Source organism: Drosophila melanogaster, chromosome X (genome assembly GCF_000001215.4).
Source record: "Drosophila melanogaster chromosome X".
NCBI lineage: Eukaryota > Metazoa > Arthropoda > Insecta > Diptera > Drosophilidae > Drosophila > Drosophila melanogaster.
Window position 1 is genome coordinate 1,360,392 of NC_004354.4, and position 20,123 is coordinate 1,380,514.

At 46.8% G+C, this 20,123-nt stretch overlaps 4 protein-coding genes and 1 non-coding gene across 10 annotated transcripts, besides 2 other annotated features; 4 read left to right on the plus strand and 1 right to left on the minus strand.

Moving 5' to 3' along the window:
- Positions 1-3,575: part of a mobile genetic element that runs on past the window's edge.
- Positions 1-7,547: part of a mobile genetic element that runs on past the window's edge.
- Positions 7,548-8,857: 1,310 nt separating this feature from the next.
- CG14770 (uncharacterized protein) lies at positions 8,858-9,785 on the plus strand. Its single transcript, NM_130551.3, has 2 exons — positions 8,858-8,983; positions 9,222-9,785. Exons 1-2 carry the CDS (start codon positions 8,969-8,971, stop codon positions 9,660-9,662), a joined length of 456 nt encoding a protein of 151 aa, NP_569907.1. The 5' UTR covers positions 8,858-8,968; the 3' UTR covers positions 9,663-9,785.
- Positions 9,786-10,188: 403 nt separating this feature from the next.
- Positions 10,189-14,866, plus strand: ssx (sister-of-Sex-lethal). 4 transcript variants are annotated; one of them, NM_130552.3, is made up of 7 exons: positions 10,189-10,272; positions 10,840-10,979; positions 11,060-11,383; positions 11,524-11,631; positions 11,695-11,876; positions 12,070-12,656; positions 12,767-14,286. In NM_130552.3, exons 2-7 carry the CDS (start codon positions 10,917-10,919, stop codon positions 12,958-12,960), a joined length of 1,458 nt encoding a protein of 485 aa, NP_569908.1. In that variant the 5' UTR covers positions 10,189-10,272; positions 10,840-10,916; the 3' UTR covers positions 12,961-14,286. The 4 variants fall into 4 exon arrangements, with proteins under 4 accessions (NP_569908.1, NP_001284775.1, NP_001284774.1 ...); NM_001297846.1 differs by having other exon boundaries at positions 12,070-14,866; NM_001297845.1 differs by having other exon boundaries at positions 11,483-11,631; positions 12,070-14,286.
- mir-4961 (mir-4961 stem loop) lies at positions 13,232-13,364 on the plus strand. Its single transcript, NR_047725.1, has one exon. It is a non-coding gene; the product is annotated as a mir-4961 precursor RNA (primary transcript).
- Positions 14,867-15,144: 278 nt separating the features above from the next.
- AMPKalpha (AMP-activated protein kinase alpha subunit) lies at positions 15,145-18,505 on the plus strand. Of its 3 annotated transcripts, none has more exons than NM_206604.2 (3): positions 15,145-15,364; positions 15,479-15,796; positions 16,305-18,505. In NM_206604.2, exons 2-3 carry the CDS (start codon positions 15,518-15,520, stop codon positions 17,772-17,774), a joined length of 1,749 nt encoding a protein of 582 aa, NP_996327.1. In that variant the 5' UTR covers positions 15,145-15,364; positions 15,479-15,517; the 3' UTR covers positions 17,775-18,505. The 3 variants fall into 3 exon arrangements, with proteins under 3 accessions (NP_996327.1, NP_477313.1, NP_726730.1); NM_057965.4 differs by having other exon boundaries at positions 15,471-15,796; positions 16,305-18,466; NM_166880.2 differs by having other exon boundaries at positions 15,145-15,796.
- On the minus strand, positions 18,494-20,089 carry CG3719 (uncharacterized protein). The gene is made up of 2 exons (NM_143733.2): positions 19,747-20,089; positions 18,494-18,981 (listed from the first exon to the last, which is right to left on the minus strand). The coding sequence occupies exons 1-2, from the start codon at positions 19,930-19,932 to the stop codon at positions 18,685-18,687; spliced, it is 483 nt and encodes a 160-aa protein (NP_651990.1). The 5' UTR covers positions 19,933-20,089; the 3' UTR covers positions 18,494-18,684.
- Positions 20,090-20,123: the final 34 nt, after the last annotated feature.

Genomic DNA, 20,123 nt, shown 5'->3' on the forward strand with positions numbered 1-20,123 from the left:
GAGGCTCTGAAGGCCAAAAACTTTTCTGCAAAGACAGCTATTAATATTTTAAACAAAGACAAAGTTCCGCAGCCACTATTCAAAATAGAACTCGAACCAGAGCTCCAGGCACTAAAGAAAAACGAAGTGCACCCAATATACAATTTACAGTACTTGCTACATCGGAGGATCACCGTGGAGGAGCCGCACAAACGTATCAATCCAGTTCAATGTACTAATTGCCAAGAATACGGCCACACCAAGGCATACTGCACCCTTAAGTCCGTATGTGTTGTCTGTAGCGAACCTCATACTACCGCAAACTGCCCCAAAAACAAGGACGATAAGTCTGTGAAGAAATGCAGTAACTGCGGGGAAAAACATACTGCAAACTACAGAGGCTGTGTGGTGTACAAAGAATTGAAGAGCCGCCTAAACAAACGTATTGCCACAGCACATACATACAACAAAGTCAATTTCTACTCTCCGCAACCGATTTTTCAACCACCCCTAACTGTCCCAAGCACTACTCCAACAATTTCTTTCGCTAGCGCCCTAAAATCCGGACTAGAAGTGCCCGCCCCACCGACAAGAACTGCTCATTCCGAACATACACCGACAAACATCCAACAAACACAACAAAGTGGCATCGAAGCTATGATGCTATCCCTACAGCAAAGCATGAAAGACTTCATGACGTTCATGCAAAATACTTTGCAAGAGCTCATGAAAAACCAAAATATCCTGATTCAACTTCTTGTATCTTCAAAATCCCCATAATGGCTTCCCTACGGATATCTCTGTGGAACGCAAATGGCGTTTCACGGCATACACAAGAGCTCACACAGTTCATTTACGAAAAAAACATCGACGTAATGCTACTATCAGAAACGCACCTCACAAATAAAAACAATTTTCATATACCAGGATACTTGTTCTATGGTACAAATCATCCAGATGGTAAAGCTCATGGAGGCACTGGAATACTCATCAGAAATCGCATAAAACACCACCACTTAAACAATTTTGACAAAAACTACTTACAATCTACGTCCATAGCCTTACAACTCAACAATGGTTCAACGACTCTAGCCGCAGTCTACTGCCCACCGCGCTTTCCAATCTCTGAGGATCAATTCATGGAATTCTTTAACACACTAGGTGACAGGTTCATCGCAGCGGGTGACTATAACGCCAAGCACACCCATTGGGGATCTCGACTTGTGTCGCCAAAGGGTAAGCAATTGTACAATGCGCTTACGAAGCCAGAAAACAAGCTAGACTATGTATCCCCGGGTAAGCCTACATACTGGCCAGCAGACCCAAGAAAAATCCCAGACCTGATCGATTTTGCAATTACTAAACATGTCCCCCGCAACATGGTCACCGCCGAAGCACTAGCAGATTTATCATCAGATCACTCACCTGTTTTTCTAAATATGCTAACTCGCCCCCACATCGTCGACCCACCGTATAGACTCACAAATTTTAGAACAAACTGGCCAAGGTATCAAAAGTATGTCTGTTCACACATAGAACTAACGACGGCATTATCTACAAAGGAGGATATAGACAAGTCAACGGAAACTCTCGAAAACATTTTAGTTTCGGCTGCAAAGGCTTCAACCCCGCCAGTGACGTATGCAAAACCAAACTACATCAAAACTAATCGCGAAATCGAGCGGCTGGTATTAGATAAACGACGCCTACGAAGGGATTGGCAGTCTAATAGATCACCAATTACTAAGCACATGCTTAAGATAGCCACACGCAGGCTTACCAATGCTCTCAAACAAGAGGAAAAAAACAGCCAACGTTCATATATCGAGCAACTCTCTCCCACCAGCACTAAGTACCCTCTTTGGAGAGCTCACAGAAACCTAAAGACTCCAATAGCGCCAATTATGCCACTCCGAAGTCCCTCTGGCACCTGGTTTCGAAGTGATGAAGAAAGAGCCAGTGCTTTCGCTGACCATTTACAAAATGTATTCCGACCAAATCCCTCTACCAACACATTTATTCTCCCTCCTTTAATAGCAGCCAATCTAGATCCTCAAGAACCCTTTGAATTCCGACCATGTGAACTAGCAAAGGTTATCAAAGAGCAACTGAACCCAAGAAAATCGCCTGGCTACGACCTAATAACTCCAAGAATGCTCATTGAACTCCCAAAGTGTGCTATTCTTCACATCTGCCTGTTGTTCAACGCAATCGCCAAGCTTGGATACTTCCCTCAAAAATGGAAAAAGTCGACCATAGTAATGATTCCAAAGCCAGGAAAAGATAAAACGCAGCCATCATCATATAGACCGATAAGCTTACTAACATGTCTTTCAAAGCTGTTTGAAAAAATGCTACTCCTTCGGATTAGCCCTCATCTTAGAATAAACAACACACTTCCAACACATCAATTTGGCTTTAGAGAAAAACATGGAACCATCGAACAGGTCAACCGAATCACGTCAGAAATTCGTACTGCTTTTGAACATCGAGAATACTGCACAGCCATTTTTCTAGACGTCGCGCAGGCATTTGACAGAGTGTGGCTCGATGGACTTTTGTTTAAAATAATCAAGCTGTTGCCCCAAAACACACATAAGCTACTGAAGTCATACCTATATAACAGAGTGTTTGCAATAAGATGCGATACAAGCACTTCACGCGATTGCGCAATCGAAGCTGGAGTGCCGCAAGGCAGTGTACTGGGTCCAATCTTATACACCCTGTATACGGCGGATTTCCCCATAGACTACAATCTAACAACCTCCACGTTCGCTGATGATACCGCGATACTCAGTCGCTCGAAATGCCCAATAAAAGCCACGGCACTCCTATCCCGACACTTAACATCTGTAGAACGATGGCTTGCCGACTGGAGAATTTCAATAAATGTTCAAAAATGCAAGCAGGTTACCTTTACCTTAAACAAACAAACATGCCCACCACTGGTCTTGAATAACATATGCATTCCACAAGCCGACGAGGTAACATATCTGGGAGTTCATCTGGACAGGCGGCTCACTTGGCGCAAACATATAGAAGCCAAATCGAAACATCTTAAACTTAAAGCAAGGAACCTCCACTGGCTCATAAATGCTCGCTCTCCACTTAGTCTGGAGTTCAAAGCTCTTCTATACAACTCCGTCTTAAAACCTATCTGGACTTATGGCTCCGAGCTGTGGGGCAACGCATCCAGAAGTAACATAGACATTATTCAGCGAGCACAGTCAAGAATTCTGAGAATTATCACTGGAGCGCCGTGGTACCTTCGAAACGAAAACATACACAGAGACCTAAAAATCAAATTAGTAATCGAAGTAATAGCTGAGAAAAAAACGAAGTATAACGAAAAGCTGACCACCCATACAAATCCCCTCGCAAGAAAACTAATCCGAGTATGCAGTCAAAGCCGGCTGCACCGCAACGACCTCCCAGCCCAGCAATAAACTTATTAGGGCATTAATGAAAAAAAAAAACTATCACTAAGTGAAAGTTAATTAAGTTAGATTAAGATTTGAACACTTATTGTTAGTCTCTTAACACAAAGGGAAGATTCAATAAATAATAAAAAATTAAAAAAAAAAAAAAAAAAAAAAAAAAGCGCGCGTAATATCTATGAGTGTCTTAATATGTATGTAAGAATATTTAGATGATAGAAATTTAATAATGTTAAATCTAGTTTCCAGTTGTTTTCTTAGAGTCTGACAGTGCTGTTTAAAAAGTAGTTTGGGGTCGAAGGTTATCCCCAGGATTTTTAAAAAATTTACATCTTTTATTGTGCGGCTGTTAAAGACAATGTCGGAAAGGTTGCAACGTTGTTTCCGACAGATATGTAAAGTTTGGCATTTTTCAATGGCAAGAGAGGCCCCAGAGGTTGCTCCCCACGAGTTAATTTCTTGCAATATTTCTAAGAATTTTTCTCTAACTGTGTTAATATTTTTTATTTTAGTAAAGATTATTGCGTCGTCTGCGTATAGTGAGATGTAAATATCTTTATGCCGAGTTACAATGTCATTTATGTCTTCAATAGCTATCATAAATAAAACCACCGAAAGTGGCGAACCCTGCGGGATTCCATTGTGTAAAATGTGGGAGTTCGATGTGACATTGTTTATTCGAACCCTGAAGGACCGATTGGTCATGAAGGCTTTAATAAGGTTATAAAGCCTAGGACCAATGCCCCAGCGCTCGAGTCTGCAAAGTACGGCGTGAATCCCCACGCGATCGAAGGCTCTTTCAAAATCCGTCGCCAAGATAGAGACGTGATTTTTGGTCGAAAGAGCGTTCGACGCGAAGTGTTGGATACGCAATAACGCGTCCATCGTGCTATGATTACTTTTAAAGGCAACTTGATTATGGGAAATTAGGTTGTGGCGTTTAATGAACCAGGTAAGTCTTTGTGCTATTATTTTTTCTAGTGTTTTTCCCAGACAGGATAACAGAGAGATTGGACGGTAGCTGTTAATATCGGAAGGGGGTTTGTTAGGTTTTGATATAGGGATAATGATAGCCGATCTCCATGTATGTGGGTATTTTCCAGTGGTTAATATTTGATTAAAAATGTCTAAAAGTTTTGTTTTTAGGTGGGGAGATAGGTTTTTGAGCATAGGGTATGATACTCTGTCAGCCCCAGGGCTTTTCCCTTTTGCTTTTGCTACTGAATTTTCTATTTCGAGCAATGTGAAATTGGAATCTAAGGATGTAGCCGATGGGGAAAGTGAGTCGATGGCATAGGGCTCTAAAAGATACCGATTTTTTACTCGTATATATTCTGCTGAAAAATTTTGGTCAGAAGAGTATTTAGACCAAGATAAGGCAAACTCTTCGGCGATATCAAATGATCCAGTTAGAGTACCCGAGTTGGATTTGATATATTTGAACGGAGTGGGAGGGATGCCGGCTAGGCGTTTTATATCTGACCAGACCTTTTTTGTGGAGGATACTGGGGAGATTTTGGAAGTAAATTTTTCAAGGGAGTTACGCTTGGCCGAAAGTACAGCTTTTTTGAAAAGCGCGTTTGCTTTTTTGTATCGGATAAGGTTTGTATCATTCGTATTGGCTTTGTAGGACGAGAACAAGCGTTGCTTTTGGTCCCTAAGCTGTTGAAGGTTAGCGTTCCACCATGGCACCTTGGCTTTGTGGATCACCCTTTTCGTTTGGGGAATGCTATAGTTTGCAGCTGAACGTATGACTTTCGTCATTTGTGCGACTTGCTGATTTAGGCAACCGACCGTCCAATATGCTGCTGATTTTTCGCAACTTTCGTTAAAGCGTTTCCAGTTCGCTTGGTCTGTCTTGTATTTAGGCAGGGGTAAAGTGTTATCGGGACGGGTAGGTGTGTTTATGTGGATGGTTATGGGAAAGTGGTCACTTCCATGGAGATTATCTGATATAGACCAGCTGCACATATGGGCTATCTGTGGAGATATCAGTGAGATATCAATGTGGGTGAACGTATTGTGAGTTGAAAGGTGAGTCGGGGAACCGTCGTTAAGAACAATTAGGCTGTTTTCAAGAATTACGGTTTCAATTTTTTTACCCCTTGTATTTGTGCGAGGTGAACCCCATAAAGGACTCCATGAGTTAAGATCACCCAGGAGTATTGTGGATCCGTTAAGATTTTGAAGAATTTCTGATATGTCAGAAGATGAAAAAATTTGACTTGGTGGGATGTACGCATTAACAATATTAATGACCTGTTCAAAATTAAGCTGCAGTGCGGAGCAGAGTATGCTGGAGTTAATGTTACGGTATGTATGTGGGACATTCCTTTTAATAAGAACACCAATGCCTTGTTTGGCTGAGGTGTTATAAGAAAAATTGTGGAAGTAACCACTATATTCTTTGGGGCAAATAAAATTTGTAGAATTACATGGAAGTTTGGTTTCCTGCAAAAATACAATATCGGGTGCATGGTCTTTTATGAGTAGTGTCAGTTCGTTGTAATTATTAAAAATGCCGTGGATGTTCCATTGTAATATAGTAATTGTCATGATTAAAAATTTTTTTTTTTTTATTTATTGTTTTTTGTTGGACTGTTATTAATTTGTGGTGTGTGTATATGAAGGTAAGGGTGAGAGGATCAGGACTAGGAATCGGGATCGTCCATAGTGTCTGAGTCTGTTGTGTTGATTTTTGTTTGTAGATTTGAGGTTTGTGAAGCAATTGATTCGTTTGAGTTGGATCTTGAGGTCATTAACGTATTGTTGTCGTCGTTGTAGGTTTGTCCTAGTAGAGCGTTTGCTTCCGCCCTAAGGGAGCGAGATCGTTCGATGCATGTTTTTTTTAGGTAAGAGAAATCAGTTTTGTCAGAGGTGCTTGGGGAGGAAGTAAGATTCTCTTCGAGATTCAAAGAGTTCGTCCGAGAAGTGGGATACGTTGGTGAGAGCGGAGCTGGTACTTTTGTCGAGCTGGTGGGCAAGTCGGTGTTTGTAATCGTGTTAGGGTTTCGGGATTTTTTGACAAGCATCACGGATGCTGTGCTTTGGTTTGCGACGGTCGAGTAGGTAAGCGTGGGGTTATTTGTTGTGTTTTGTTGTTGTTTTAGTATAGTGCGAGCTTCATAGAAACTGCATTTTTTGCTTGTTTTGATGTGGAGCAGTTGTTTTTGTGTTTGGTATTGTGGGCATTCGGGTGAGGAGGCTGGATGTTGGCCGGTGCAGTTTGCACAGAAAATGCGAGTGCATGGCACGGGAAGGTGGGGAGCGAGATTGCATGATACACAGGCAGGTGGGTTTTTGCAGTGCTTTGATGTGTGGCCTAATAATTGACAAGACTTACATCTCATCGGGTTGGGTATATATTCTGACACCTTAACTGTGTGCCAGGAAACCGTTAGTTTACTGGGAAGAGTGAAACGGTCGAATGTTACGAGAACTTTTCCAAAAGGTTTGGGGGTGCCGTCGATCATTTTGGTAAATTTAAATACGCTGTGTACATTTTGTGATTTTAGTTCCTCAACAATTTCGTTTTCTGGAATGTTAATAAGACAGGGAGCGTAAATGGTGCCTTTGACAAAGTTAAGAGTGTTGTGGAGCTTGCACTCGATATCGCATAAGCCAGGTAAAGAAGTCACTTTGATAAATTTGTCACTAATTTCCCTGGAGTTAACCAGCAAGAGAAGGTTACCATCCCGAAGATTAGAGATAGATGTAATGTCTTTGCTGATATACTTAAGGGCTCTATGGACAGCAAAGCAGTTGTAGTCGGATATGGTTTTCGGAGAGTTTTTTGATGAGACCACTAAATATCTCGGATTTTTGCACTGCGTTTCAGGGAGGTCTGGGAAATCAACTTGTAATTTTTGAAAGGGTCTTTTTTTCTTAGCTTTGGGGCTAGCGCTGAGACTGGCAAAGCGATTATCCCCCAAATTGAGTGGCCCGGGGGCCATGGTTAATAAATTTATGGATATTGAATGTTTTTGATTTGCACGTACGCGTTGATAAGAAGATCAAGAAGATAAGATGATAAATATCAATGTAACGGCGATGGTAATTACGCGATAAGCAAAGCTCACACAATTGGAAAGACACAGACGTCCGCACTCGAAGAGAGATAGTCGGTGACTGCGTATCCTAAATTAAAAATGATAAATTAAGCTGGGTGCTCGGTTCTTGGGAGTAGGATCTAAGCATAGAATAATGATGGGGGACTAGGAAACAAGCCTTTTACTGGATTCCCGAACCAGTTACGCTATTCCTTTAATTTTTACTTCACAGACTTGGTAAGCAGCACTTCCTGTCAATTTATGGAGTTATATAAGGAGATTTATCGCCGGATTGATAATTAAAACTGCTCGACATGTCGGGTGCATGTTGGACATGGACTCGGCAGACTGCAGACTGGCGGCGTGGTGGCGTTGTGGCTGTTATGCAAATCGTGCGACTGGGAAAGCAGTTTACTTTTACTTTTCAAATCGATTATATGTGCACACAGCCGCCATTTCGTGCCCGCCCAGAGCACACTAACCCACTAAATCGCTTCAAGTGGTATTTTGGCATTCGGAACGAAATGGGTTTGGGCTATGCAATTCGCGAGCTTCCCAAGTGGAGTCGTTAACCCGCCGCCGAAGTCATTATCTAATGGTAATGTGCTGCATTTTAATTGCTCACTTCGTTCGTTTATCGATCGAAGTGGACGCACCTTTCACCCGACACTTGCAGCTTGCAGTGGGGATTGCGAAAATCCCTTCTCTTCATCTCAATCCATCATTAATCCATTCATCATTAATCATCAATCATCAGGGATTGGCCCATGAGTGAACTGTCGCGAGCAATCGGGAAGTTGTCTATCGGTGGCTATCGTTGGGATTGGGAAAACGATTGGCAATGGTGATAAACTAATAGAATTGCAATTAGCCTATAGATGGTGTTTACTGCCCGATCATTAGTGCTTGTCCTTGGAATTCAGAAGGATCTTTCACGTGGGCAAAATTGATTACATTGGGCCTCTCTTTCCGTTTTGTGATTTTTTCTATTTGCCTATCTTTGACCGTCTAATTGCCTTGCACTTGCATCGAATTTTTCAACGTCAACTGGTTTTTCAACTGGGTGGTTGTTAACCCGTTGATTGACAACGGGTTTCGGTTTCTCCTGCGCAGGAAACTGGCCGCCGCCGCAGCAAAGGCCACATGCCGTATACGTAATCCGCTTTAATTGAACCACTATCGCACGCACCTATTTTCCAAATTTTCCAAACAATTGTGGCAGGCAGCGGTCATAAATTACAACAACAGACTGAAGTTCGTTGCCGTGTGTTGCCATTGTTGCTGGTGTTGCACATTTCACATTTCGCTTGCCACAACTCCAGCTACAGGTTGGCCAGCGTTGGTGGGATTGGCCCAAACCGGGTATAAATCGAATCTGGTCCCGAACGCAGAGCCACATTCAGTTCGCCACTGCCAAGAGGAGCACTTCGCGTAACGGTCTACAGTTTCGAATATTTTTTTTGATTGTGCCCCAGTGTGTGATTCAAAAGCAACCAGAAAACCATGCTCAAGTTGGCTGTAAGCACCGAAACACTTTACAAACATAGATTCGTTTAATGGAATGAACGTTTTCAAGTCAATAAGATAGTTTATGAAAAACAAGAACCAAATATTTCTGAATATTTCGGAATGGAAAATGGAATGCATGTTCTGTTTTTCAACCTCACCACCTCATTAACAACTTGGAAATATATTTAACATTAGATTTTTAGTTTAAAATGGAATACCGCATTGACTATATTACCCATTCCTGCAGATTACCTGCCTGGCCCTTCTGGCCGTTAGTGGAGCTCTGAAGATCCACGACTACCACCAGGGGCACGAGGAGTACGAGCACCACGACCATCATGAGCACCACGAGCCGGAGCACCATGTGAAGTACGAGCCGGAGCACGAGGAGACGGAGCTGCACCACGAGGTGGACCACAAGCACGCCACCTCGCACCAGAGCGTCAAGTTCCACCACTACCATGCCGTGCCCGTCTACATCAAGAAGGAGGACCAGCACCTGGTGAAAAAGCCTATCGAGATCGGCGGCACCAAGCAGAAGCTGAAGATCCTGCACCCGAAGAGTGAGCACAACCACAACCACGGACTGGTGCTCGAAAACCACAGCGAGTCGCACCACGAGCACGGCCACTACGAGGAGCCGGTGCACCACTCGGAGCACTACGAGCACTACTCGCACCACGAGTAGGACTTGGACTACCAGAATCGGAAATGCCAAATGAGCTGTGGGGATTTCGTTAGCGTTTAAGGATTTGCTACGTTAATTTTCTTGTGTTAATAAAGCGTTGACCTAGAGTATAGAGTACCACCCAAATCAAGAGATCTTATATTATATTGCTTAAACTTTTTTGATTGCTCCACTCTGAATTTGCCACAACTTCTTTCACAGTGTATTTAACTGCTCAGGTGAACTTCGATAACGATCTATCAATAATTGAACGCGCAGGCAATTTATCGCACCACGACCGCTTGTGGTATTTCTGTGTTCTGGTATATTTTTAGGTTCAACCCTGGCGAAAAATTGTTTTTGGCATAACTGCTATAAAGTACTGAAGAAATTCAATAATAATCTTAACAATGGCAATTAGACAAAAAATGGTTTAAAACACTTGATGCCTTCCAGAGGCGGACGGCATGAGTTATCGAACTATCAAAGAACTGCTGGCCCCGATAGGTTCCGATACAAATCGCACCGCTATCGAAGAAGAATTGACTTCCATTGTATATCGTTTGGAAACGCAAGAAGTGCACAAAACTCGCTGCTTTCCGGTGCAGTTTGTGAAGAAGTTTGCTAAAAAGTGAGTATTTTGCACCTGCAGAGTATTCCGTGGCCGCCGCTGGCTGCTTCCCGAGGACTCCGTGCTGCCTACGCTTTTTCGTGTTGCTTTTTTCGGCTGCACGGCCCCAAGCCAAAAAACACGGACGCATCGCCTGCCGTGTGTATGTGTGCGTGCGTGTATGGGCGAGTGCGCGAGTGTTGGTAGTTACTTTTCCAGCAGCTTTTTCCAAGTATTGCGGGTAGCGCCGGAGTTGCTATTGGGACTCCCTGGTACGGACCCCTAAAAAGACCAGGGGCGGGCAGTGGCAGGCTACCGAGTGCAACCGCATTCCAGCAAAGCTGGCGCCCTCCGTCCGGCTCCTCCCCCTTGGCTCGGCTGCCGAGATGTACACACACATATTCGGATTCTGATTTTGCCGAGAGGAAGTGCAGTTCCGGAGTCCCGAGTGTGGAGCTGCGCTCAATCTGCATCCTGCAGCCGCGCAACAAGGAGCATCGCTCGTCCCTACTGCGACTCCTAATCGGAATCCCTCTTGAACTTCTTCTTGGCGAACTAATTGATTTGCACTCTCTTGTATCGTTGCAGCTCGTGGCGCCAACTGCGACGCAAACACGCAAGAAACCCAGACAAACAGGAGCTATCAAGGCTTGACACAGAAGGTCATGTCCAACGCGGATAAGATGCAGGACCAGGAGCACGACGACGAGCAGTCCTCCGACATAGAGGTGAGTTTTTGGATTCTCTTAGCGAGCCGACGAACCTGTTTTCACGCGTATATTCCCGACTATTCGCTGCTTCGGTGCAGGGATCCGGCGACAATGTGGGCCGTGATGACGGCACCGACGATGACGACGACAGCAACGGCAACATGCAGCAGGAGAATGGAGATGGCGGCAACGGTGGCGACGGCCAGGAGCACTCTGGCGACGAGGAGCAACACCACAGCCAGGACAACGAGGGCAACGATAACTCCGCAGGCCAACAGCAGCAAATGCAGCAAGTGGACCGAACCAGCGCCACCAATCTGATCATCAATTACTTGCCACAGGACATGACCGACCGCGAACTGTACAACCTCTTTAGCGGCTGCGGGCCCATCAACACCTGCAAGATAATGCGCGACTTCAAGGTAAGTTCGGTTGTGGCCGCCTGAGCGCCCAGAATACCTGCTGAACTGCACGTAACAGGTGCCATCCCTGTCGCACGTTGCATGTACACACGAATGCAGCTTACACTCCCCTCTGCTTTGTATGCCCGCCAACGGAACAGACCGGATATAGCTTCGGCTACGGCTTCGTGGACTACAAAACGGAGTCGGACTCGGAGGACGCCATCCAGAAGCTAAATGGCTTCTATGTGCGCAACAAGCGATTAAAGGTGCGTTAGAATCCCCCGGAATTCCCATGACTCCTTTGTGACTCTCTTTTTCGTCTCCCTCAGGTGTCGTATGCTCGACCGGGTGGGCAGTCCATTAAGGATACGAATTTGTACGTCATCAACCTGTCGCGAAACATCAACGACGACATGCTCGACCGCATCTTCTCGCCCTATGGCCTGATTGTTCAGCGAAACATCCTGCGGGATAAGCTCACTGGACGACCGCGCGGCGTTGCTTTTGTGCGGTGAGTACGGGTGCGATCTGCGTGTGCAGCATCCACGATTCGAAATTAGGTCACGGTGCTCAATTCCCGTCCAGTGTGCCCCACTTAATTGTATGCTCACAGAAATCCACGTCCAAATTTATCATGAGTTCGACTGGTGGCTGAACTGCACTTACTTCGATTCTGCTTTTGAAACCCGCTTTCTTGCTTGCAGTTACAATAAGCGCGAGGAAGCTCAAGAGGCGATCAAGGCGCTGAACAACACGGTGCCGGAGGGCGGATCCCAGCCAATCTGGGTACGACTCGCCGAGGAACACGGCAAGGCCAAGGCGGCCCAGTTTATGGCCCAGATCGGAGGTGGCAATGGTGGCGGAGGCGGTGGTCCGCCCCACATGGGCCCAGGTGGACCGATGCACCCACCTCATCACCACAATAATCACCATCACAACAACCACCACAATCCGCATATGCCGCCGCATCATCATCAGCCGCAGCATCCACACCAGCATCCGCAGCACCATCCGCAGCTGCACCACATGCAGCACCACCATCCCAACAACCACAACAACAATCACCCCAACAACCACCATCATAACAACAACAACAACAACCACCACAACATGGGCGGCCCGCATCCGCACCACATGCAGCAAATGCACCCGATGGGCATGAACATGGGCATGGGCGTAAACATGGGAATGGGCATGGGCATGGGCATGCCCATTCACGGAGGCGGCGGTGGTGGTGGTGGCGGCGGCGGTGGAGGCGGTGGTGGTAACTTCCACCACATGGCGCACAGAGGTAGATCAAATAGAACAACACGATCTCAAAAACCGCATCCATATAACCATGCACAGAAATTTATTTAAACGCCATTAATTTCTTTACACGATATTAGCTGCATCTCACAGGTGAAGTGTTCATGCTGCCATTGCCGATTTGCAGCCGATTCCCCAGCCAGCCGCATCCCGTAGGCAATGGCATTTGCCACAGCCCCAACAAGAACAGCAGATTCCGTTTAAGCCGCCGCCCGCAAGCCTCCAGAACAACCATCAGATATATTGCGCATTCGGTGGCAGATCCCGTTCCCACTCCGACTACCTAGTGCCGCTCTACTTTCCAGCCCCCGCCCATCCATCAGTTGTTTCCATCTCCTCGCCAGCTGCGTCACTTTCGGCCTACCCAGCTGTTTTGGCCGTGTATGTTCCGGTATATGTCACGGTTCCGGTCTCTCTTCCTGTTACCATGAACAGAGCCAGTCCACAAGCTTAAAGTGAGTGCAGACGGAGGCGGCGGAGGCGGTGGCCACATGGTAGAAGCGAGTAGAAATAGATTGAGTGCAATCGGAGGAGGGAAGAGGAGATATTACCCAGAAGCGATATCCAATAGTAGCCAACTCTCTCGCTCTCTATGTGTATGTATGTATCTTGCTATCCATATATGTATATCCATATCAGAGAGCCAGGATTGGTTGAGACCATACGATATAACCCGAAACCACACTGGCCAGGAATAGCAAATCCAAGCATTGGCAGCAAGAGGCAAAGCAAAGGTGCACGGCAGACATAGGCAGTACCACAAGAACACTATCACAGAATTAAGCAGAGCAAATTAAAGATGCATAGCGTGTATTAAGATGTACGAAATAATGTTCCAAAGTTAACCAGCCTACACAATCCCCAACAACACACACACACACACACATAAAGACGGTCGGAGTCGAATCCTTGATCGAACCACATAAGAAAAAATTCCAATGAGTTTGTATGAGCAACATACAAAGCCCCAAACGCAAACCATCAGCCACTCAAGACGAGACGAGAACGCAACCAAAACTCAAATATAACTTTCCTGCACTCATCTCCAGTTCACGAAACAATCTTCGCTCTTGGTGGATTGCGAATTGTAAATGAATTGAGTAACTGCACGGATGCAAAGCCCCAAGATGTGGCGACTATTCCGGCCGGACACTGTGAGACGGACGTTACACACACGGATATATAGAGAGACGAACCTTATGACAACAGACAGAAGACGCTTGCTCTGAATAGATGGTTAATTTGTAGACTTATAAGGAACGTCGACAGCGAGGGTTCGTTCGCGTCACTTGCTTTTTACTACATTATAAATAAATTATTGATGTACTACCAACAAACCAAGAACAAGAACACCACACTATACAAACACCTATATATTAGATAATATATATGAATGATGTATAAATACCCGAACTTCGGGTAAACTTCCAACAGAAACCCGACAAGAAGATGGCTGAATATGAAATAAACTTGAAATTTTCCAACCAGCATACCCGTGAGACCCAGAGGTCCGAAATTTTTTTTTTTTAGTATTGATAATCTCTAAACGTAAATCCTAGTCTCGTAGCAATATCATAGTTAAGGTGACTTTTTTTTCAGAATAAACTTAAAGCACGAAAGAAATACATGTATTTAAACCTTAAATCCTAAAGTTTATAATAAACGAACACAAATTGAATTCTTGAGTCTGCGAGCGAGATGGTGCGATGCAGCCTCAGCGAAAGAGAGCGAGAGAGATGATACAGATTTGAGGTACAGTCAGCACAGTACAGTGCGGATCAGAGCTTAAGTTGACGATATACTATTGTTGTAAATTGATGTTAGGCTAAGCAAATAAATAGTTAAAATGTTCAATTTTCGCTTAGCTGAATCCTGATCGTCGTAAAAACGCATTTACACGAACATTATATACTAGTCATTAAGCGGTTCTATTTGACAGGTGAAAACAAGAAGCTGTGGCAGCCTTTTACTACAGAAACTAAAAAAGAAAAATACAAAGCTTGACATATACACGCATATTTGTGAACAAACTGAATTTTACCATACATCTTTGAGAATTTTAGGACAGTATTCTTGATAATCTATATTGAATGTTGATCTACACTTAACGTTGCACAAAAGAGGTATCTTTCTGACCTTCTATGCGCGTGGAGTGGATCCAAAAAATCAACTTGGTGTAATAAATGTGTATTTAAATCACAAAACGGGCATCTTTTCCCTTTCAATTGGACATCAGAGAGTTTCGACAACGCACACCTACTAGTTTTTTTGCGAGCTTAACTATTTCAAATGTGGTTGAGTAAAGCCATTAATATTGCTTTTTATAAATTCAGCATAAGTGGCAAGATGGTTTTAAATTGCGCGCCACTGCGGAACTACCTGGCATCACTGGCCGCCACTTATCGATAGCCACTGGAAGGCGAGAGAGAGAGAGAAAGAGAGGGCGCGAATCAGCTGCTGGAACGAGTGTTGTTGGAAGGCAGTGTTGTTGGAAGTGGCAGCGCCTTCCAATGTCAATTAAATAAGCAAAACGCGAAGAAAACCCAAGCGTAAAGGAGAGTCTCGTTGCCGCGCTCGAATAGAAATCCAGGAAATCAGTATCAATTCAACCGCCCTTGACACATCCACAACCACTTTGACATCCGAATCCGTATCCGGGCGAGGTGGCACGGCTGGCAGGAAGAACGTAACGTGAGTGGCTGCTCTATTCTATTCTATTCTGTTGATTCAGCGGAGTACACTACGCAATAACCGATAACGACCTTACCACCGCTCCCCTCTCCGCGCCCATCCGCAGCGGAGCAGTGGAGCACCCCCAGTCCAACAAGGAGCTACCTGCTCGAGATGCCCCAGATGAGGGCTGCGGCCGCTGAGGCGGTGGCCGCCGGCAGCGCCAATGGCCAGCCGCTGGTCAAGATTGGGCACTACCTACTGGGCGCAACCCTGGGAACGGGAACCTTCGGCAAGGTGAAGATCGGCGAGCACCAGATCACACGCGTCAAGGTGGCCGTCAAGATACTCAATCGTCAGAAGATCAAAAGCCTGGACGTCGTGGGCAAGATCCGGCGTGAGATCCAGAACCTAAAGCTCTTCCGCCATCCGCACATCATCAAGTTGTACCAGGTGAGTTCATGGCTCCAAGCTTAGACTTTCTAAGTCCAAGCTTTCCAGGAAACTGGGTTACTGGTTTCCTCTTCCAATTACGCTGGCCAGCTACTAATAACAAACAATCAAGCCGCAGTTTAATAAACAAAAAGGCAGGATATGCCCGAAGGGGGAATAGCTTTTCTATAACAACATTTTGGAGGTTTGTTTATCTATAAAGTACACGGTCATGCCTAGTCATCCGAATTTTGTTGCGGAAGGCAAATGCATATCTAGAAACTGGGCCACTGGCTAGACATTCGCAACAGACATAGAAGCCCAACTTAAATGAGCAAAAAGTTTGGAAGGAAAGTTTATAAAAGGAATATGTACGGGGTCTGCTTTGGTTTTACAAGCACATTTTCCCTCGATTTTCGGATTGGATCAGTTACCAATTAGGTTAGGCAGGGCTTGGGGGAACCTAGGGACGGCTGCAGTCATCAGCTGATATAAACGTGCTTGCTAACCTTTCCGTAACTCTCCGAAGGTCATATCGACGCCGTCGGACATCTTCATGATCATGGAGTACGTGAGCGGCGGGGAGCTGTTCGACTATATTGTGAAGCACGGCAAGCTGCAGGAGCACCAAGCGCGCCGCTTTTTTCAGCAGATTATCTCTGGCGTGGACTATTGCCACCGGCACATGATCGTGCATCGAGACCTGAAGCCAGAGAACCTGCTGCTCGACCACAACATGCACGTGAAGATCGCCGACTTTGGGCTCTCGAACATGATGCTGGACGGCGAGTTCCTGCGCACCTCGTGCGGCTCGCCCAACTACGCGGCGCCCGAGGTGATTTCCGGCAAGCTGTACGCCGGTCCCGAGGTGGACATCTGGTCGTGCGGCGTCATCCTGTACGCCCTGCTGTGCGGGACGCTGCCCTTTGACGACGAGCATGTGCCTACGCTGTTTCGCAAGATCAAGTCGGGCATTTTCCCCATTCCCGAGTACCTCAACAAACAAGTGGTCAATCTGGTCTGTCAGATGCTGCAAGTGGACCCGCTCAAGCGGGCCAACATCGAGGAAATCAAGAAGCACGAGTGGTTCCAAAAGGACCTCCCGGCCTACCTCTTCCCCTCGTCCATCGAGCAGGACTCCAATGTGATCGACACCTACGCTGTGGCAGAGGTCTGCACCAAGTTCGGCGTCAAGGAGACCGAGGTGCACAACTCGCTGCTCAGCGGCGATCCGCACGATCAGCTGGCCATCGCTTACCATCTGATCATCGACAACAAACGCTTCGCCGACGACGCGGCCAACCAAATAAACGAGATCAACAACTTCTTTGTGGCCGGCTCTCCACCACCGCCGCCGCCTCCGCCCGTTCCCCAATCATCGATGGACCACCAAGCCCCTCTGGCCACCGTGACCGTTGGCGGAGGTACCTCAGCCAGCTCGGGCACCGCCACACCAGTGCCACCAGTGGCTGGAGGCACGCCTAGCAGCACCATACCCATTCGACCGCATCCGGAGCGGATTGCGCCGATGCGGGACCGTCAACTGGCCATGTCCGTGCAGACATCTGGCGGCGGAGCCTTCCCGGAGAAAACCGCACGTGGCGGCACTCCCATCAAGCGCGCCAAGTGGCATCTGGGCATCCGGTCGCAGAGCAAGCCCAACGACATAATGCTCGAGGTATACCGAGCGATGAAGGCACTCAGCTACGAGTGGAAGATCATCAATCCGTACCACGTTCGGGTGCGCAGGCAGAACGTGAAGACCGGCAAGTTCTCGAAGATGTCACTGCAGCTGTACCAGGTGGACGCCAAGAGCTATCTGCTCGACTTCAAGTCGCTGACCAACGACGAGGTCGAGCAGGGCGACGACGTCATCATGGAGAGCCTTACTCCGCCGCCGCTTAGCGTGTCCGGGGTGATGCCGCTGCAGCCGACCGGCCACCACACCATGGAGTTTTTCGAAATGTGCGCCGCCCTGATCATTCAACTGGCTCGCTAAGGATGAGGTGACCGCCATCGGCCGCAGCGGACCGGATGGGATCTTCTCGGCTGGCGATCCGCACTCGGACAGTCCTGAGGATTGACCATTACCCGGAAGACACAGTCCCACAAAGGAAAGCTGGGGGGAGTTTCGGGCTCCGCGGATCCCGGAGTCTGGCCTTAACCACATGACTAAGTTCTTGCATTCGTCCCAAACCCTTTTGATTTTAATCGGAAACCCAATGTGCAATTATCGGTAGCAGGATTTGGGAATAGATTTTAAAAATGGCCTGCTACTAGACGACGAACAAGAGCTTGGGACTCCGACTCCAGCTTTTCTTTGTGCGGCTGTGTAATCCACATAAAATGTTATTGAACTCGGACACCGCCAACCGCCGTTGCCGCTACGCTACCGTTACCCGCTTTGCCGTATCGATTTCCGCTTCCGGTTAGTCTAAGTCTGTAGGTTCCGCCCGGTCGGCGGGCTTCGATCCGTTTCTGTTCTGTTCTGTTTCTATTTCGATTTATGTTTATAAGCAAGTTGAGTTATTATCCAAACCGCATGTGCACGTGGATGTATTTGTATTATGCCTAACGAATTGTAATTGGAACCTCGTCTGGGGAAGCTGTCAGATAACAACCAGATGTGGACCAAGTTTTATGTATCTGTATCTGAACCAACCAAACAATAAAGCGATCCATTAATATTCTAAATCGATTGTGGACGAAGTGTGAATTAAGAGTAGCCATAATTAAAGTTAGTTTTATTGCATATTAAGGTATGTTGTGCACATTCTTTCAGCATCGATGATTGCAAATTCTGCCTCGGCATTGGGCTTCATATCGCAGTTCCAGTCTCCCGTTTCGTGTGTAAAATCATAGCATCCCTGATCTAATCCACCTGTGCATCGCATCGCCGCTCCAGCTCACTACTGCTTCTGCTGTTGCTTCCGCTTCAGTTTGTCGATTAGGGTCTCGATGCTGTTGGCGTCGACCAGACCAATGAACTTGTCCACTACGACGCCGTTCCTGAAGGCCAGAACAGCGGGCACGGCCTTCACCTCGAAGGTCTCGACGAGATCCAGGTTCGTCTCCACATCGATGACCGCCAGGTCGATCTCGTTCGAGTTCTCAAGCAGCTCGAGCATCTTGGGCGTGAGTATCTTACAGGGGTCGCACCACTCGGCGTGGAAGTTCACGATCACCGGGTTGTCGCTGTTGATCACCTGCGGAACAAGGCATAATACATAGGTGGTGGTTGAACAGACTTTAAAATTGGAGTGCTTTGCTCGGAACTAACAAAACACCTCATTGTCATCCCCATAACGTCACCACAACGTCGAGTATGCCAGATTATGCCACTTATAGGCATAACGTCATAGCTAAAAAGGGGAGATGGACCTGCGGCTGCCGGGGTGACTATCGAGATTGATTTGCGGCAGAATACTGCAGTTTTCATATAGTGAGTGATTCATACAATTGTAGCCAGTGTCTGCTATATTAGTAGTTTTAAATTCCGTCTACTCTGAGATTGCGGGGTGGTCACTTGGGAGGCTACAAAATGTGTGTGTGTGTGTGACTCACGTTTCTCTTATCTCGCCTAATCCAACTGCAATTGATAACTCGGCCATGGAGCGATATGCTGAAGGGTCTTCTGCAGCTGGCTCCCGTTTCTTCGCGGACGCAGCGGCTGGCTGAAAGGGGTTTAAACCGGTATCCAATGTTTTGGGGCTCATTTGCATACACGAGCACAGGCCGAAAACAAAATTGAAAACAGAACTGAGGCGAGTGTGCGCACACATATGTTTGTATCTATGGACGGGTCCACGGCCAAGTACGTCATGGGGTGGATTCGTCCCCTTCCCCTGCCTGCACCCCTTGCTCCTCCCAAGTATCCCAAACCCAAGCACGTAGGCCAGCGCACAAGGTCATCGTTGCCTGCTGCCGTTCCTGGCCATCGCAACCCGTTTCGTTGCATAATCCTGACTCACCTTCTGATCGAACTCGTAGTGGTCTTTGATGACCAGCATTTTGTGGAGGTGCTGCGACTGCGACAGGTACTTCTGGGTGCCCCTGGCCGCCTGGGGCGCCATTCTTTGGCCTCTGCTCTTCGCTCCAATGGAGCAACAGGCCGCCGCCAGACGTGGCGCGATTCCCTCGGCGGCGATCTTCAGCATTGCGGATTGCGGAAATTCAGTACGGGGGCGGATGGGTATGCGGATTCGGATGCGTAACACAGGCACTCTCGCAGCGATTAGATATCTGGCAGGGTCTCGGATGTCCAACTGGTTGTTCCGTACGTGATGTGTATGCGTTTAATGTTTGTTTATAAACTCTGGGCCAGCGCTGCACAACACTGCCACTGGCT